The sequence below is a fragment of the Calidris pugnax genome, unplaced genomic scaffold (genome assembly GCF_001431845.1).
Source record: "Calidris pugnax isolate Ruff unplaced genomic scaffold, ASM143184v1 scaffold15, whole genome shotgun sequence".
In the NCBI taxonomy this organism is placed as follows: domain Eukaryota; kingdom Metazoa; phylum Chordata; class Aves; order Charadriiformes; family Scolopacidae; genus Calidris; species Calidris pugnax.
Window position 1 is genome coordinate 8,929,121 of NW_015090774.1, and position 18,282 is coordinate 8,947,402.

At 39.0% G+C, this 18,282-nt stretch overlaps 1 protein-coding gene across 2 annotated transcripts in view; it reads right to left on the reverse strand.

Moving 5' to 3' along the window:
• Positions 1–18,282, reverse strand: part of SNCA (synuclein alpha) — a 76,292-nt gene that overhangs the window by 43,382 nt on the left and 14,628 nt on the right. For both annotated transcript variants that reach the window (XM_014945409.1, XM_014945400.1), the window contains exon 3: positions 11,328–11,473. In XM_014945409.1, the coding sequence (XP_014800895.1) occupies positions 11,328–11,473 (146 nt within the window). The remainder of the gene's footprint in view (positions 1–11,327; positions 11,474–18,282) is intronic.

An 18,282-nucleotide genomic window follows, 5' to 3' on the forward strand; every position in this document is an offset into this window, starting at 1 on the left:
GCTTTGTCCCACAGCCCCAGAAGAGAAATATGCATGGCGGCAGGGTATCAGCTGCTCTAGGTGATATCCCTTCCATACAGGATGGAGTGGGAGGTAGGACAGAGGGATTAAGCAGCTTCAAATGCACAAATCCTGTTTTATGTACTTCTGAAGGAAGTGCAGTTACACACTGCTCCTCTTTCTGTTTGTATGTAACCTACTAAGCAGGGCAAAATGAGTTCTTTATGGGCTGTGTCTCCTCATCTTGAGCTTCATTTTGACTTTTCTAACCCAGCTCTGGCAAACCTCCTGGGAATGTGCTAACAAAGAACAAGCAAACAGCTCTGCAAGTTAACACTGAAAGCTTGGAGGGCAATCAATATGTCCAGCACATTTCAGAATCAGGTTCTCTGCCTGCTTCACTCCTGCAAAAAGCACGTTTTTTTTAGAGGACAACTTTAGCAGCTTACACCTCCAGTTTCCTCACAGGGAATATTTTGCATTAGACAAGCCACTAGCAAAAAAAAAAAAGGTTTGTAATCTATATTTTCAGATGTATTTCCGAGACATTCAATGTAGCTTTCTCCAGTAACAAATTCCAGTCTTCATAAGCTTTTGAAACACTTTCTTTGAGATAAGTACTTAAAACCGGAAAAATTATTACCAATAATCCTTACAGAGGCCACTTAACTTTCTCTAAGGGATGGATTTAACTCAGCTGAAAGCACGTGAGGGCCAGATAGTTTAATGACAGTTTGCTGTAGAAAAGATGGGTCATCTCTTCTCTTCCGTTACATGCTGGCAGCTCTGAAGAAGTCCCAGGCACCCACAGGCTGTGTACAACCTTTTACCTATTAACCCATAGATCCTTCAAGAAGTTTTATCAGCAGCCAAAATAGCCACAAAATGATGTGTATCACATGCCACTGGTATTTGCTGATTATCACTAGTTCTCATATAAACTTCCCTTCTACTAATAGTAATAACAGGACTCCCAGTAAATAGGTAATCCTGACAAAAACACTGTCTTTTCTTTCTTGCTTTCTCTCCTCAAACTACAGGTGGAGTTTATTTGTTTTTATTTTTTTAGGAGATTACATTGGATTGATATTTTGAAAATATATATTAATCTACTTCTCCACAGAGAGCTATTTCCTCCACACTTCAGCCGAATCATTTTTCAGTTTATACAGCCCTCATCACCACATCAATCCAGGACCTCAATTTGCCACTCATACCCATTAAGCATCCCACTGCAGCGCTTTGCTGGATAGAGACTGGCAGACATAAACACACATTGCAGTGCTTTGCCAAAATGTCACTTCAGCACCATAAACTTTCATTGCTAGCTAAAAAAAAAAAAACAACCTGCCAGCTGCAATGTTTGGCTTTTACAATATCAGCAAATGGCACCAGCTATCATCACAAATCCACGGAAGGTAATGACTTCCAGATAGGCACGGAATGAATCACATTTAAGCTCCTTACCTTCCAAGGCTTACATGCTTCATCTTGGCCAGCAGAGGAAAGGAACACTGAAACACGGCAGAAGATGCTAAGGAGATCATTACTGTAACCCAGTAATGTTTGCAAGCTTATAAAACCTGTACCTTAAGTCGCACAAAACCACCACTATTAAGCTTGTCCAGCTATCGTGGGTTACGTAAAACTATTTCCCATCTGAAACAGCCAAATCTTTCACGCAACAGTGGGCAAGAACAGCAATAGTTGGCATGAATATGAATCATCCCCAAATGAACTGAAACATATTCATCTCAGCTAGCAGCACCTTCCTGAATATTTAACATGGGATTGGCAACTATTTAAAGCAGAAAAAAGCCCAACCATTTCTGGGAGTACTGCATAAAATCCCACAGATGGATGCATAGGAAAGACTGGGACACTGTGGAACAGAACTGGTCCCATGTTAGCTCGGGAGACTTGCATAATGCCGTGGCCATACATACACAGGGGAGACAAACAGAAGCCTGGAATGTGCTACGGGGGTGTATTAGGATAGTTAGAAAGGAAATCGAAGATGGAGGATGTAGGAGGTGGAAGAGAGACCAAGGTAACACACACAAGAGGGAGGAAAAAGAGCACAGACTGCAGACTTGCATTTATTATAAGGGTTTGCTTAAGTCGGTCTCCTGGTAAAAGGATGGGAAGCGTATTTCGCTTCTCCCTCACAAGCTACAGAAAAAGAAACGAAAAATTGTGTTCTACTATTTGTAGATATTACAAATACTATCTTACTATCTTGACACATGAATAACTCCTAGTGAAGAATGTGTTCATCCTTCTATCAGCTAGTAAACAATTCTTGTTCCTGGAGACCAAGGGAGATAGCCACATTCAGTTTAAGGATGGGGGTATTTTATTTCTCCAGGGTCAAAGCTAAATCTGTGGTTGAGCAATTGATAGAAAACAAAGAGCAATATGATACCACCCTAAAGCTCCTCAACTTAATTCCTCCACAGGTAATTAGGAATACACTACCATCAGAAGTAGAGAAGGCAGCAGGTATACCCGGAACATCAGTCTGTGCTAAAATGTTATCTCACAGCGTGAAAGCCATTAGGAAGCCAGAAAAACTCACAAGACCTTTACATTAAGCTCATATTTGTTCCTGAATTAATGAAGAGAAATAACCTCCCAGGTTATTTAGAAATACCACACAAGTTTTCTTCCCTTGTGACTCAAGTTCTGCTTGCGTCACAGATCTCAATGCACGGAAGTGCTTTGACACAGAGAACATGGTCTTCCTTTAAATACTGTTACTCTGCTCTCTGAGAAAAAGTACTGACAACATGCCCCACAGCTGGAAAGGCATCTTCTCTGCTAACCAGAGAGGCAAAGCACAGGTTGCAATTCAGAATTGTCCCAGCACTTCAACATTCTCTTCAACACACAGAGAAACTCTAGCACTCCTACCTGGAGTCATCCATCTTCCACCACCTGTTTGTTCCCGAGTATTGTTATTTTCTGGGAATATTCATCTCTACCTTGCCCAGTCTCATTTTAAATATTTCAAATAGTGGTGTTCAGAGTGAAATAAAATTAAGGTACTCATGTCTAAAAGTGCTACCAGAACTTCCACACACCTGCCATGAAGGAAGTGACAGGTAAAATCCTATCATAAAGCAAAAGAAAGGTAAAAGAAAAACATGGGATTTCCTTGCTGGCTTGGTGACTTCCGTGGCCTTCCTATTTATCAACCTGTTTTCTGTGGGTATCATTAGCATATCTCACTAAACAAAATTGCTTGCGAACATTAGAGTCTCCTTCAAGCACTCTGTACTGTTCTTTACAGTGCCATTATGAAGTATCAACATATACTAAGTTACATATGTGGGGCTTGCCCATGTGGAAACACCAAAGGAAAAAAGAATTGTATTAATGAAACTGTAGTAATTTGAGTTTATTTTGGAAACAAATTACAAAACATTGAATCAAAGCCACTTGCACTCCACAGAGCATTCATACAGGATTGTATTGCAATTTCAGTCTACTGACATTCATACGTCTATTATGGTACATCTACATAATCTACAGCCTAGATTATTCTCGAGCTTTCTCATCAAAAAAATATGTGCACTGTCATGAGGGGTAGATTTAACTCTGGACATAAAGTAGTACAAAGAGTAGTCAAAACCTTAGTATCATTTGTAACAAAAGAGAGTTTTCTATTTCAAGAGTAGCTTTACAGAATTAATTTGTTATAAACGTTATAATAAAATACATCAACATTAATTCGGAGACCAGTAATAAAGGCCCTTTACACTAGAGTCCAGGTACGCTACAATCAAAGAGAGATGTTGGTTCACTGACAGCCCCACTTTCTTCATGAATTCAAAGAAACAGCTAACTTGCTTTCTCTTAAGAGGGGTCTTTTGTGATTCAGCTCTTGAGCAATGTGGATCCTCTAATAGGGAATCTCCTCATTCTTCCACTCTCAATCCATCTACACACATTAAAAATGGAAACATTACTAATTGCTGCTATATAGCCTTTCTGTTTTGCAGCAGTCACTCATACATTATGCATAGATCAAGAAATAAAATGATAAAGAAAAAAGTAAAACCTAATTCAAACTACGGGTTCTTTACATATTATGATTTAAATAGAAATGTGAAAGCAAGTATTGTCTGACCGATGTTCAGTTGTGACTGCTTGATCAGACCTTCTCCAACATACACCATCTAAAACACTTCGGCTTCCTTGAGGAAGATCTACTGCCTGCTAGTTATCTTACCAGAAACCACAGTATGCAAGCTTTCCAAACCACTGCTGTAATTGCTCCTACAGACCAAGCAAGAGTGTCACATCTGAACCATGGCCAGGCTCACCTTGAACAACCCAAAATCCCAGCCCTCTGCATTGCACCACAGGGCAGAAGGGGCACTGCTTAGCTCAAGTGCAGAGGGTTAGACCTCTGACTGCTCAGCTGGCTTGCTAGGGATCTAGATTACATATATTTAATCATGAACTTATCTATTCTCTACTGTGACCTTACATTAAAGCCATAAGTGACTAGAAGTAGTTGAGGAGGACAATTATTTGTTGCTGCACCCCTGCAGCCTGCTTGCTGCGCAGTGTCTACAGAAAAGCATCAACTCCAGAAATTAATTGGGTGGAGTTTATTTCTGCATTTGCCATGCCAAAATCTTATTAAAATTTCTTAGCTTAATTCAAGGCTTGACTTTTTCCTCATAATAAACTCTAGGGGAGATGAATAAACCTGCTTATTCCCACAAAAGTAAAACACTTCAAGTCTCACGTAACTCCCACTTACTGTCCTGCTTTTCATTGGGGTCTATTAGCCTTCTGGGACATCAGCTGGCTAATAGCATAAAATGTAATGGAAAGGTGGAAAAACTCCCTGATTCCATTTCAGAAGTAGTAAATTGGATCTCTCTGCTCAGTAGCTTCTGCTTTGTGTTTCTGAACTAAGCTTTTCAAGATTAATTGCCTTGCCTATAGAATGGAAATAAAATGGGGAACAGTGATCCTCCAATGAGCCAAGCACTCAGAAAACTAAAATATTCATATTTTATCAAAATGCATGGTTCCACCTAAACCAAAATTTTGCCATGATTACACCTGTTTCTGGAACATTGGTTACAAGAAGTGCATTTAAAAAAGTCAGTTTTAAAAGTTTAAACAATTTTCCATGTGGCAAATCAGTATTATGGCATAGTAGGAAATAAAATATACAAAATACATCTCAAAAAGATACAAAATGAGAAATGCCTGTTTGAGCTTTTTCAAGTACTAAGCAAGGCACTTCTATACTACGCAGGAAGTGAGGAGGCTACTAAAATAGCAATGGGGGCTTTAATGTTAGGCACTTAAACTTCAGGGACTGTTGCCCAAGTTCGGTAAAAGTCAAATGTTGATCCCAAGTTTCTAGTTATTTCCACATAAGATTTCTATAAAGGTATTTCTAAATAGATCTCTGCATTTTTAAAATGCAAAATATAAATACATTTCTAAATAGATTTCAGATTCAGCTTTTTGTTCTTTTTAAAGATATTTAACACTTTTTTGGAAACACATAGTAATCTTAGTTTGCAACAAGACAAATCTTTCAAAGATAAGGTGTCACTTGCATTTCAAAATGGGTGTTTAATAAAGTAATCTCCATTCTGCCACTGAAAAAAAGAGATGAAACTTCAGAGGAACACAGAGGATTTGCATCCCTTCTCCTAGTAAAATTCCCCAAATGAACAAGTAATAGCTGGCTGGAGTTACACTGCAATGCTTGGTATCTTAATCAAAACTGAGTTGCTCTCATTTTATCAAAATTAAATGGTGTTTCATCATGTCTTTATTCTCAGTAGTGCACAATGTCTCATGGAGCTTCCCTGTAAAAAGGAGGAAGGCGGCTCCTGCATATTGGTGTATTTGATCATGGTGATTCCCCAAAGTGGACTCACTCCTGGCTCTAAGCAATGTATAATGGACAATGGAAAAATTCACTTGTTTAAGCTATTCTGACCAAGAAAAGTAAATAAAGACAAGAAATACTCTACACCTCTGGGGTCCACGGCACTGAATAGTTATGCTAGGACAGTATTTGGCTTCTAAGGAGTCCCAGGATATACAGGCTGGAATGGCAGGGAAAGAATAGAGCAAAGTTACCACCACTTTCGTTTTTCTAAATTATTTTTTCATATTAAATGCAATTAGCAAGGGCTTTATGTGAAATAATATTTTCTATGGAAAAAGAAAAAGCGTAATGCCTAAATTGACAGTCTTCCTACTTCTAGTTGCCTTTTTCCATGAAAGCTTGGTAATTAATCCAATGAGTTATATTACCTGTGCTGTAAGTGTACGTGCTGGTTTTGGGTGGGGTAGAGTTAATTTTCTTCACAGTAGCTAGTATGGGACTGTATTTTGCCTTCTGCTGAAAACAGTGTTGATGATACCAGAATGCTTTAGTTACCACTGAGCAGCACTTCGACAGACTCAAGGCCTCTTCTCCTCCTCACCGCAACCCACCCATGAGTAGGCCAGGGGTACACAAGAAGCTGGGAGAGGACACAACTGGGACAGGAGACCCAGTTCATCAAAAGGATATTCCATACCATATGACATCATGCTCAACATATACAGCTGGGGGAAGAAGGAAGGAGGACATTTGGAGTGAGGGCATTTTATCTTCCCAAGTAACCATTACACATGATGGAGCCCTGCCTTCCTGGAGATGGCTGAACACCTGCCTGCCAAGGAGAAGTAGTGAATAAGTTCTTTGTTTTGTTTTGCTCAGGTGTGTGGCTTTTGCTTTAAACTGCCTTTATCTCAACCCATGAGTTTTCTTACTTTTACTCTTCTGATTTTCTCCCCCATCCCACTGGGAGGCAAGCAATCAAGCAGCTCCATGCTTAGTTGCTGGCTGGGGTTAAACCACGACAGTATACTATGTTATCTGCTACTGTAATTTTACATTTGTGTTTACGGTGCTATTTACTGTAAATATGTTAAATTAAGAGATACTCCAGAAAGAAAAAGGATTTAGCACATATAGATATCAAACACGACTCATATAGATGCTAAGCATGGTAAGGACAAGGCCTGTTGTTCTATTTCCTTCAGTAAGATCTACAGAACAGAAAGTCTTTGCAAGGTACTCAAAGTACCTTGAGGTTTCAGCTCAACTGGGAATTTTATTGCTAGAACAATATAGATAGTTATTCACCATAAAAATCATAGAACTTACCAACAGATTTATTCTTGAGATGTGAGAGAACTAAATGATATCAATTTAGTGATGTTAAGAACTTCAATTAGTTAATTACCTATCTGAAAAAAATAAACTTTATAATCCATATTTTGTCCTCGGGCAATACTATACACCAGGTATCCACTAGCTAGTAGCCCTCCATACTATCTAGATCTATATGCTCATGCTGAGCTGAAAAAAGAATATTCAAAGGATTTCACAGCTTTCTTAAGTTAAAAAAAAACAACAAGTTCATTTCTGCAGTACACGTAATTATCACTAATCATGCCTTTTTTTGAGTAATTTAGAAGCACACTCACACTGTACACAGAAATAAAACATGCAAAGGCGCAGAATAAATATAAAATAAAGGTTTTATCTATTAACCCAGTACTTCAGTTTATCATCTTCTCTTAACAGAGAGAAGAAAGCATGATAAAAAGAAGCAACTTCTTTTCTGCTTCCAGGAAGAGTCCCACTGATCACAAATAACAGCATTATTATGGGCAGATTTTAGGCTCAAATTTACAACTAGTTTATAAAAAGTTAATCCATTTTTAATAGGCTCTATGCTAAATGCTAGTGTGCATTAGAAATAATTTTTGAGTAGATGCATGCTGGCAAGGCATGAAAGAACTTTCGGACTCTAAATAATCTTAAGAATTGTTTTGTCACTTATTAAAATGCTACTTGCAGTATGTTAACCCTTTTAAAATGAATACAAGGCTACTAGCTGCCACTTCCCTTTCGGCGTTAAGCAGTGAGCTTCTGCCAAACTGTAAATCCCCCAGGCAGTCCTCCGACGGGCACTATCACGTCAGCCCTGTCCCTCACTAGTCTCAGCTGTCACTTTGCACTGCCCACTTACACTGGCTACGGGGTGGTTAAGTGACACTGTGGTGTGACACCAGCCCTCCAGCCTGGCCTCAAGTGGGTGGTTAAACCTGTTCTTCATGGTCCAAAGCACTCTAGTATTAGAAGCAGCACCAGGCAACCTCGGACAAACTTCTTGAGAAGGCATTTTGCCAAGAATCTGCTTAGTATTTCCTTTGCATTAATATTATAGAATCACAGAATGGTTAGAGTTTGAAGGGATCTTAAAGACCATCTAGTTCCAACCCCCCTGCCACAGTCAGGGATACCTTCCACTAGACCAGGTTGCTCAAAGCCCCATCCAGCCTGGATATTGGTGCATCCACAGTTAAAGGAATGCTATGGCTGTTTTCGTTGAGTTGAAAGTCAAAACCAGATTTCCATCATGGCACAAAAAAAATGCCAGTCACCTCACAAGACTACCAGGTCTCACACAGGTGAGCAGATCACTAGTGGCAAATCCCAGCAATGGCCATTAGTTTAGATAGGCTTCCAGACACATGTTTGAAAGCAGCTGATCATATTTATTTCACAGTCCCCAACTCTGTAATTGATAGCAAATAAGCAAACTCCTCCAGTTGCATGGAGGCCGAGTTTGTAGCAGTTCACAGAATAATTTGGGTTGGCAGGGGCCTCAGAAGGACACTGTTTACTATGTTCAGGTGAAGGATTTGGACTTGATTACACAGGTCCATGTGAACTGGAAGAAATTATTTGTTACAAGTTTAGAAGCCAACTAAAATAATGGATTATCAGCTAATGCCTTTTAGTGTTCTGTGGAGAAACAGTCACTAATCATGCTTCTTTTCATTTTTTAACGGATAAGCTTGATTTGCAATTCCCTGTCAAATTCCATGACTTGCTTAAACTGTGTAAGCAAGTTAAGTGTTCATCTTGCACATAGGACACGTAGCTATTTGCTTTAGGACAATTCCAAATAGATGTCTATAGGAAGAATAATCTGCCAAAGGCACTACTACCCCTGCTCAAGCTCAAGCTATGAATTTGCTAGTTGTAGTCTCTTATTCCTGGTTTAGAGTACACTAGAGGTATCATATGCTTAAGAGACATAACCTTATAGACATAGAAACCACCAAGTTACATTGATATTTTGATTGTATGTCTGGTTGGTACCTTCTCTTATTTCAGAAAGGCCCACCCCGTTTCCTACAAGGGACCTGTGTCCCACTGGTATTCTGAATGCCCACATTTGGTCACCATCCAACTGTCAGTTTACCTGGAAAATCCAAGCAAAAAAAAAAAATATATCAATCTCACATACCTCTGAACTTCAGAGGAAGGCAGAAATACTAGGTTGTAGAGTATTTTCACATGACTGAATTTTGATGTTAACATTCCTGAAATGGCTACTTATCCCTTGCAAAACCAGTAAGAGACAGAGATGCAGAACAGTCCATTAAGAGCTATAGATACTAATCAGCTCGATGGCCACGCTGCATACATGGCTGAGAATCTCAGTCTAAAAATACCAGTATCAAGAATGAAATGAATGGTTTTGCGTGTCTAAAGAACAAAGCACCAATTCAGAATAATTACGCTATTTATAGAGCTGTGGAATAACATGCATGTACATTATGGATGTTCTTTAATTCCACAGATGTGATTTTATTCTGATACAGCCATCATGACTCATATTTAAGCTTTACAATATACAGAACAGAATTAAATGAACGTCAGCAGAGATTTGCTTCCTAGCTTATAATTATAGGGATCTACATGTATATATTAAGATAAAAAGATATTAGGTATTGTCCATTCTAAAGTACACAACTGTGTATTACAGCAATGATGATCCTTATGACACTGAGTAAAGGGTTCAAAGACCTACGAACAGAAAAGAATATTCTTAGCATAAAACTACGAAAGAGCTTTATCAGAAGCTAAGGGTATAGACTACTGTGGCCATGCCATACTCCTGTATCCCCTGGCAGTTTGTTAGATACTTGATTTTGTAAATCTCCAACATAGCTTTTACACAGGACCACAGAGACAACAAAAGCAACATTTTACTTGTCGCTGAACAAAAAAGGACTAAAAAGCCTCCCCCAGGAAAATTGCTTTAAAAGAGAACAAAACTGTTTGTGAGATTTTTTCAAGACCAATCCACCGCAGTGGAGTGAATGCCCACCACAACGTCATACCCCTTCCCCCTCCCAAACCAAAGCACCAATAAGGTTTGTCAGACAGACAGGAATGCACTTCAATGAGGATAAAAAAAGAGCTTAAGTATTCAATGTTAACAGCTCCTCTAGACACTCATTGGAAATAAGACACATTGTAGAACTTCTTCGTGCTGAATCCATATAAACCCCATATTTTTGTGCAAACACTAATATTCTTCATAATCTTATGTTTTTCCTAACACTTAAATGTTCATACAAAGAACAGAACAAAAGGAGGCATTTGTCTTTTCTGGGTTATTTTTGTGTCCAAACAACACATTTTGGAAAGCATAATTCCCACCAGCTATCTGGGGTCACTTTTCACCTACCATAAGTGGAAGAAAATGACCACAGCGGATCAGCAAAGAAAGTGTAGTAACTCTTGGTATTGTACAAATACTTAATGTTCACCTTGGTGCTGAAATGAAAATATCTATAGGGTGTTTTATAGTAAGAGTTTAAGAAAATTTAATCCAATGAGTTCAGAGCAGTTCGGAGTCATTTTTGAGTTCATGTCACTATATTCAAGGAAGATAGCAACACTCCAGCTAGATGTTGTTAAACGCAATGTATCTAACCAGTCAGTGGATTGGTACATGATCCCTTCTGCTCTTCATCTGCAGAGGATACAGATTGTGCTGTTAAACCGGAGATTCACCGTTTTCAGGTCTAGCAGGCTACTTTTCAATCCTCAGTTATTTGGAAAAATAGTTATCTTCCCCTTCAACTGTACATCCTACAGCCGCTGGCCCCTCCCACTAAAGGCTGCTGACTTCAGAATCACTACTAGATCACACATGAAACAGCAAACCAAATTTGCTTAGACTTTTCAGAACAGTAAAACTAGATGTCCAATCCTACTCAAGTTCCCAAATCCCGAAGGTCACTCAAAATACAAGCTACAAACAACAGATATTTTCTTTACTGTTCATTTGTGTAGCATAACACAAATCATCCTGCATTCATACCACTGACAGACACAAAAGAAAACACTCCATCTGCCCCTCAGTTCAGGGAGGCCACCCATTGTTCATCTCTTCATCTGGAAAAGACTTAAATAAACAAACCTGTTTGGCCAACTGATCCTTCTTCACCAAGCCTGTGGCTGCAGCAATGTTCCCTGCTCCTTCCACTGTCTTCTGGGCCACCGCCGTCACTCCTGTCACCACAGCTCCTCCAACATTAGACACTTGCTCTTTGGTCTTCTCGGCCACTGAGGAGATGCAGAAGATGGAAAAACACATTGCGACTCTGGGAGCCATAAGTTTTTCAGAGAGTCGCATCTATCACTGACAGCCCAACATCATGAAAAGCCATAAGGCCATTACACTTTGTGCACCCCAAGAGGATCTTAAGAAACGAGACTATCCATCTGGCAACACTGGAACAGCAGAGGTAAAAAAAAAGCCTTATTTGTGGCTCAATTTCTTTCACATGAAAGACATTTGACATTTTCATTCATGTCTAGCTGTACTTTAGGGAAGAAAAATCATTACTTAAGGGCCCTTATTATGCCTAACTCACTGTATAATGTATAATAATTGCATTCAATATATCCCAGTTTGGAAATGCATTCCAGTTATTCCACCAAACACTTGCTGCATGTTACAGGGCAAGGAAGACAATATTGTTTTACACTAGACTCATAAGCCATTGATTTTTCCTTAATTTTTGTTTTTTAAAATATACTTGATTAATAAGCAGAGCTACTGTCACTCAGAGAATTTCTAATACAACCTTTTATCTGTTTCTCTGAGATTTTTGCCCCAGTGCTGATGCGTCCATCCAGAACATACTAATCTACAAAAAGACTGAATGCCAAAGATGCCAAAACAAACTGGATTAATAGCTAACTTCAAAGCCCCAGGGAAACAACAACACATTTAACCTACAGATACATCAGCGGTTGCCATTTTATTTTTCAGAGTATTAGTGGGTTCTTTCTGCTCATTCATCCCCAAGGGCTCTTTCTGACAGCAGCCTGCACTATAGTGAAACCACTCTGAGAAACGAGGTGACTTCAGGCCTTAAAGTTACACAGCCAGATTTTCAGAAGAAAACACATTCACTCATCTTTTACAAGGGACTGTTCTTTAAAAACGTGCAGCACATAACTTTGTAATTCTAACTAATCCTGTACTTTTCTCCAGCCCAAATCCCATCTGATTCATGGCAGGCATTCATAGCTCTATTTACACTTTTTATGAGCATGGGATGGATTCTGCTTGGCAGACAGGCCACCTTTCAGAGACTTTTTTTTGGGAAACACATATGAAGAGAAGACTTTCTGTGGATGAATTAGATTTCTTTAACTCCTTACATAAAGAGTATCATCTGTCCATATCAGAGAGCACACAGCATAGATTGCTATGGCTGACATTAAACAACAACTAGGAAAAAGCTAGAAAGGTAGACTATGTGCCTAATATTTGACTTTTATTAACAACCCAAATAATAAATATACTCTGAAAATGCAAGCAAATCATTTAATGCTCATTCTAATGAAGTGAAAAATTAGTAACCAATTAGGTATTATCTCTATTATGACCAAACCCAGGAGCTTTCACTATAAAGCAGGACAGCAACAGATTACACATTGTCTGGAATTAGAAACAGCAAAACAGTCCGTTCCAAAGATCTTCCAACCAATCCATGCTAATAAGATACAAACTTATGAGAGATTTCACTGAATTCCCCCAGTAGTCTATTGACATGCTTTTTCCAGAAAAAAAAAAAAAAATCAAGTGGGTTTTGCTGAAAAGCAAATGTTGCCCTCAGGGAAGGTTTGACATTATGCTAACAAGTGCAAGAAGACATATATTAAGGTGCCTCAATTGAATATTACCAGCTACAGACAATAAAAGCTCTGGATTCTACACATGAAATCTATACAGGAAGTTTTTCACTAGTTCTTGCAAACACATATCTTCAGGTATGTGTCCTTGTAACCCGTTATACCTTCCAAAGAATATTAAGATCTGATTGTGCATGGAGCCTTTCAGAAATAAACTGAGCCACATTATGAAACAGAAGCTTTTCAACGCTTTGATTTTATTTAGAACATCTAGAAGAAATCTCAAATACAGCTATGTAAAAAAAAAAGTATCATCTTGCAAAAAGTAAGTTTCAAAATAAGTGACAGTCTCAAAAAAATTAAAAAAAAAATAAAGAAATGGAGAGATGTGTTTCGGGTAAGTTTCAGTATTGTTTTTAGTTTTTCCTCTGTCTCATTCCTCTTCAGGGAGAGAAGAAAAAAAGAAAACAAAAACAACGGAAGACACATAAATCAAGGTCCTTTTTATAAACATTTTCTTCTGATAATATTTTTTTACAGAGGCAACATACACTGTTTTGAAAACTTCCTTTTCCAAAATACCTTGAATGGCAGAGAATTTAAGAGAGGCAAATTCAGCAGGTTTGGTGCTGACAAGGGATCGCATGTTCAGCTGCTCTCAAGGAGACTCCTCCCTTCTGATAAAACGATAAAGCATAGCTGCACTGTGGTCATTGTCAATAGTCATAATTAGTTTCATCATCTCAAGATCTTAAAGAACCTGCACCTCAAGACCAAGATATCAAGAAATAGAGTGAAACTGTGTGCACTGTGGATGCCACAATATAAAATACCTAATTCCTGATGCCATTATTAACCCCACATTTCTCAGACTACATTGTTGTGGCAAGTACAACCACCTACCAAGAACAACCATTGACTGGCTGCCCTTCCCACAAATGGAGTGTTTTGGGAAAGCCCTATCCGAACTCTATTTTCTCCTCCCAGAAACACATTACTCTAGGAGAGGCTTAGTACGTGCTAATAACAAGAAAAAGCAAAGAATCAGGCCGCTAACACTGTTACTGGAAGAAGATGATGCCTGATAGTTTTCTTAGGCTACGTATGAAATAGAAGTGATCTTAAATATACTGCTTTTGTTACTGTTATCACAGGAGGTACCCTGAAAGATCTCTCATACACTGTTTCAGAAATCAGAGCCATGAGGATAATTCCAGCAAACTATACACACGTAGCACAGATTTGCAGAAGCACTCAATGCTAGTCGGAGAGAGAGAGAGAGAGGGGCCTGCCTTCCTGTCTCCAAGGAATACCTAAACACTATCAAAGTTCCTATTACCAGGGTGACTCCCCAAATAACCTCCAGCCTGGTGACCCTTCAGCTCTGGAACTCTAGCGACAGGAGAAAAAACAAAATAGGTTTCCAGTCTCATGTACTTTATTGCTTACACTAAATAGTAACAGGGGAAAAGTATTAAGTGCGCACAAACAAATCCATTCAGAATGCAGGGGGTTGATACCAGCTAATTACATTAATCTGAATATCAGGTTGTTTAATGATCTTAAGCCATTAAGTCTTTGTAAGGCTGATGTCTGCTTTGCATCACAGTGCTGAGAAACAGAGTAAATCAGCTTCTGCAGAGCTCTGCTGTGCTATGGCCTGATTACTTTTGTCCATCGATGTAGAAACAGTCCATTCCAGTAAATGATCATGAGATTGTCTACAATGACCATGCCAAGGCTAACTTTGAAACTGAAGATCTCATGCGACTACAGCACTGTGCAAAAAATACTAGCATTGAAGCTTTCCTTTCCTGACTTATTGTATACAACTCCATAACATAACAATAGCAATGTGAAACCTTTGGAGCAATTCAAAATGAAAACTAGTTGCTTTCAATTTTGTGCAATAAAAGTAGATGAAAACCACAGGATTTCTCCGAATTAATGAAATTACTCTTACTTCACTAAATACCGAAGGCCAGTAGAAATCCTAATCAGGCAGGCAAGTCTGATCTACAAGCTAACACCCCATAAAACCAGTAAGCAAAGTTGTTTCATCTTCAGACATTCTGGGAAGGGGTGACCTGACAAATAACATGCTCACTGTATTCCTGTGAATCACACCCTGGTATCCTGGTATTCCTGTGAATCACACCCTGGTATCCTATGCTGACTGTGGGGAGGTTGGACTAGATGACCTCTGGAGGTCCCTTCCAGCCCAGACCATTCTATGATTCTATGATCCTCATTTTACAGTGTCTCGATGCTACTAAACCTGGTACAGTCAGGTCATACTTTGTTTAAAGCAAGAAACATCTTAGTTTAATATTTTGGAGTTTGGAAAGCAACTGACCAAAAAAATGTATTTAGTTATCCAGCACTTTGAGGCGTGTCCCTGTACCAGTAAAGGGTTTTAAACCACAAACTAATCAAAAATAGCAAAATTAGAGAGACCTTGGAACTCAGACAATAAGAAAGAACTGACTGCACAACTGTGAACACACAATCATTTTGATATGTGATTCTAGTTTGCATTTGACTGTCTCCAACCTCTTGAATCATTTTTATTCACATAACAAAATGTGTTATTTCACCTCAAGTTTCATGAGATATTAACCTGCTGGTGCATCATAAAACCACCAGAAGTGGCAAACTCCTAGGCCCATGAAAAAAAGACAAGTAGGTTCCTGCAAGTGCAGTTTTGTCACATCAACTTCAATAGCGTTGATTTAAATTGATTTTATTTCTAAAACAACTTCACTAGCATTCCTCAGTGTCTTTATATAGCATCATTACAGTGAACCCAATCTGTTTTTATCTAGCTTCTCTGCTTGCCAGAACAACTCTTAATAGACTTGCAATTTTAAAATTTTCTTTTATTTTTAAAATATGTATGCAAGCAATTCCTCTGTTCTTACACTACCAAACCCATACTGTTTCATTTTAGAAACCATGCTCTGGGGATTTTGCATTAAGTCTCTTCTCCCAGCCACATGTTACCCTGCACATCCTCTATTTGCATTCAACAGCCAAACTCCTTTCAAACAGTTTAATAGGCCAGAAGGAGGCAAACTGTTGCATAGTACCCATCATCTCCAAGCTTTGGGTATTTCATTGTCACCCATTTCCTAAGTGGGTGAGGAGCAACCACTGTTTTGCCTAAAATTCCCAGGAACTCATCTGAGTTTTCTATTCATAGACAGAGCACGTAACAGATGTGCTTTCCGTATGTTTTGCTTTATAGTCTGTTCAATATCTTCCAGAACAAATTTAACGTCTTTTCAAACCTGTCAAAAATTCTATTCATCTACTTAAAATGTCCTGTCTTACTACACATATTGCAATCAGATCAAGATGGATACTCAGAGCATTCAGTTGTTTCTCTCAGGAGGAGGGAAAGGAGCTCCTCACTAAGATAGACTACTACAGAGTCCCAGTGCTTCAGCAAGTTCCATACATGCACAAATGCCACAAAGATGATTAAGGGCCTGGAGCATCTCTGCTACGAGGAGAGGCTGATGGACCTGGCTCTTTTCAGTCTTGAGAAGAGAAGGCTTAGGGGAGATCTAATTAATGTGTACAAATACTTAAAGGGAGGGTGTCAGAAGGACAGGGCTGGTCTTTTCTCAGTGGAGCCCAGTGACAGGACAAGAGGAAATGGGCACAAACTTGAGTATAAGAAGTTCTACCTAAACATGAGGAGGAACTTCTTTACTGTGAGAGTGGAGAACTGGAACAGGCTGCCCAGAGAAGTGGTGGAATCTCCTTCTCTGGAGACATTCAAAACCCACCTGGACAAGTTGATGTGCAACCTGCTATAGGTAGACCCCCTCTGGCAGGGGGTTGGACTAGATGATCTCCAGAGGTCCCTTCCAACCCCATATGATTCTATGACTTCTACCACAGCCCAGCTTGGCAAACATCACCTGTATTAACTTGCTTGCTAGTGCTGTCAGTTGCTGTTCCCACAGTTGTGATGCAGATATACGTGCCTCAAACCTCATTCCACTGCAATCCTCCACTGGTTACAGTAATGATCCCTCTGAATATTTTTCTTAATTGAAGTCTAACAAGCTGAGATTTCAAACCTCGTAACAACCGCATGCATGTTCAGCCTGAGGCTAAACTCTGAAGGACTACCATAGATGTTCCAGTTCAATTTTGTTACTAAAAATACTCGACTGACTTCTCATTTACTTCAGTTGTGATATCAAGTACTGCCAAGTTACCTTACATACAGTTGTTTATCCTTTGCATTGGCTTATGTGAGCACAGGGGACTGATACACTGCTGTACACAGAACAAAAAGAAGAAATCCTTTTCTACTCATTTATTTGGTTTCTAGTTTTTTAGGGGAAAACCACCTTGAATTTCTTGACCATGTATTTTCTTGACATCTTCAGAAGTCCTGTATTTTACAGCAGAAACTTACACATTCTATTCAATGCACAACTAAGGCTTTCCTGCACTCTGTAGAGACCAAAGATTTCCATTAATTTTGCCACTTAGTACAAATTATTGGTTACTAGTTTCAGTTCATACCTAAAATGATCCCTGCAAATCAATTTAAAATGCAAATTTACTCTTTGTTTCAGCATATAAATGTCAATGTGGACATACATGCCTGGCATTAACTTCAAAGTTTGAAAGTGCTGTTGCTACTGACTGACCATGTATTTTCTTGACATCTTCAGAAGTCCTGTATTTTACAGCAGAAACTTACACATTCTATTCAATGCACAACTAAGGCTTTCCTGCACTCTGTAGAGACCAAAGATTTCCATTCATTTTGCCACTGACTACAAATTATTGGTTATTGGTTTCAGTTCATACCTAAAATGATCCCTGCAAATCAATATAAAATGCAAATTTACTCTTTGTTTCAGCATATAAATGCCAATGTGGACATACATGCCTGGCATTAACTTCAAAGTTTGAAAGTGCTGTTGCTACTGATAGATTAGGCAGTACTAAAAAACATTTCAAAACCCTCTTAACTGTGACAAACTCAAGTCAGTTTATTGAAACTCAGAAATTTGTTTCTTTCTTGCATCTTCCCACCCCTTCAGCTCCAGTGGGACACACTGAGGAGTCATAAGAATCTTTTAGGAATGGAGGGGGTGATGGGGCAGCTGCAGCAAGCACACCTCATCTGAAACTGTACTCTGTGTGTTGTTGGAAACAGACCTCAAGCTGGGATGAAGAACCACTAAGAGCACAGGTGA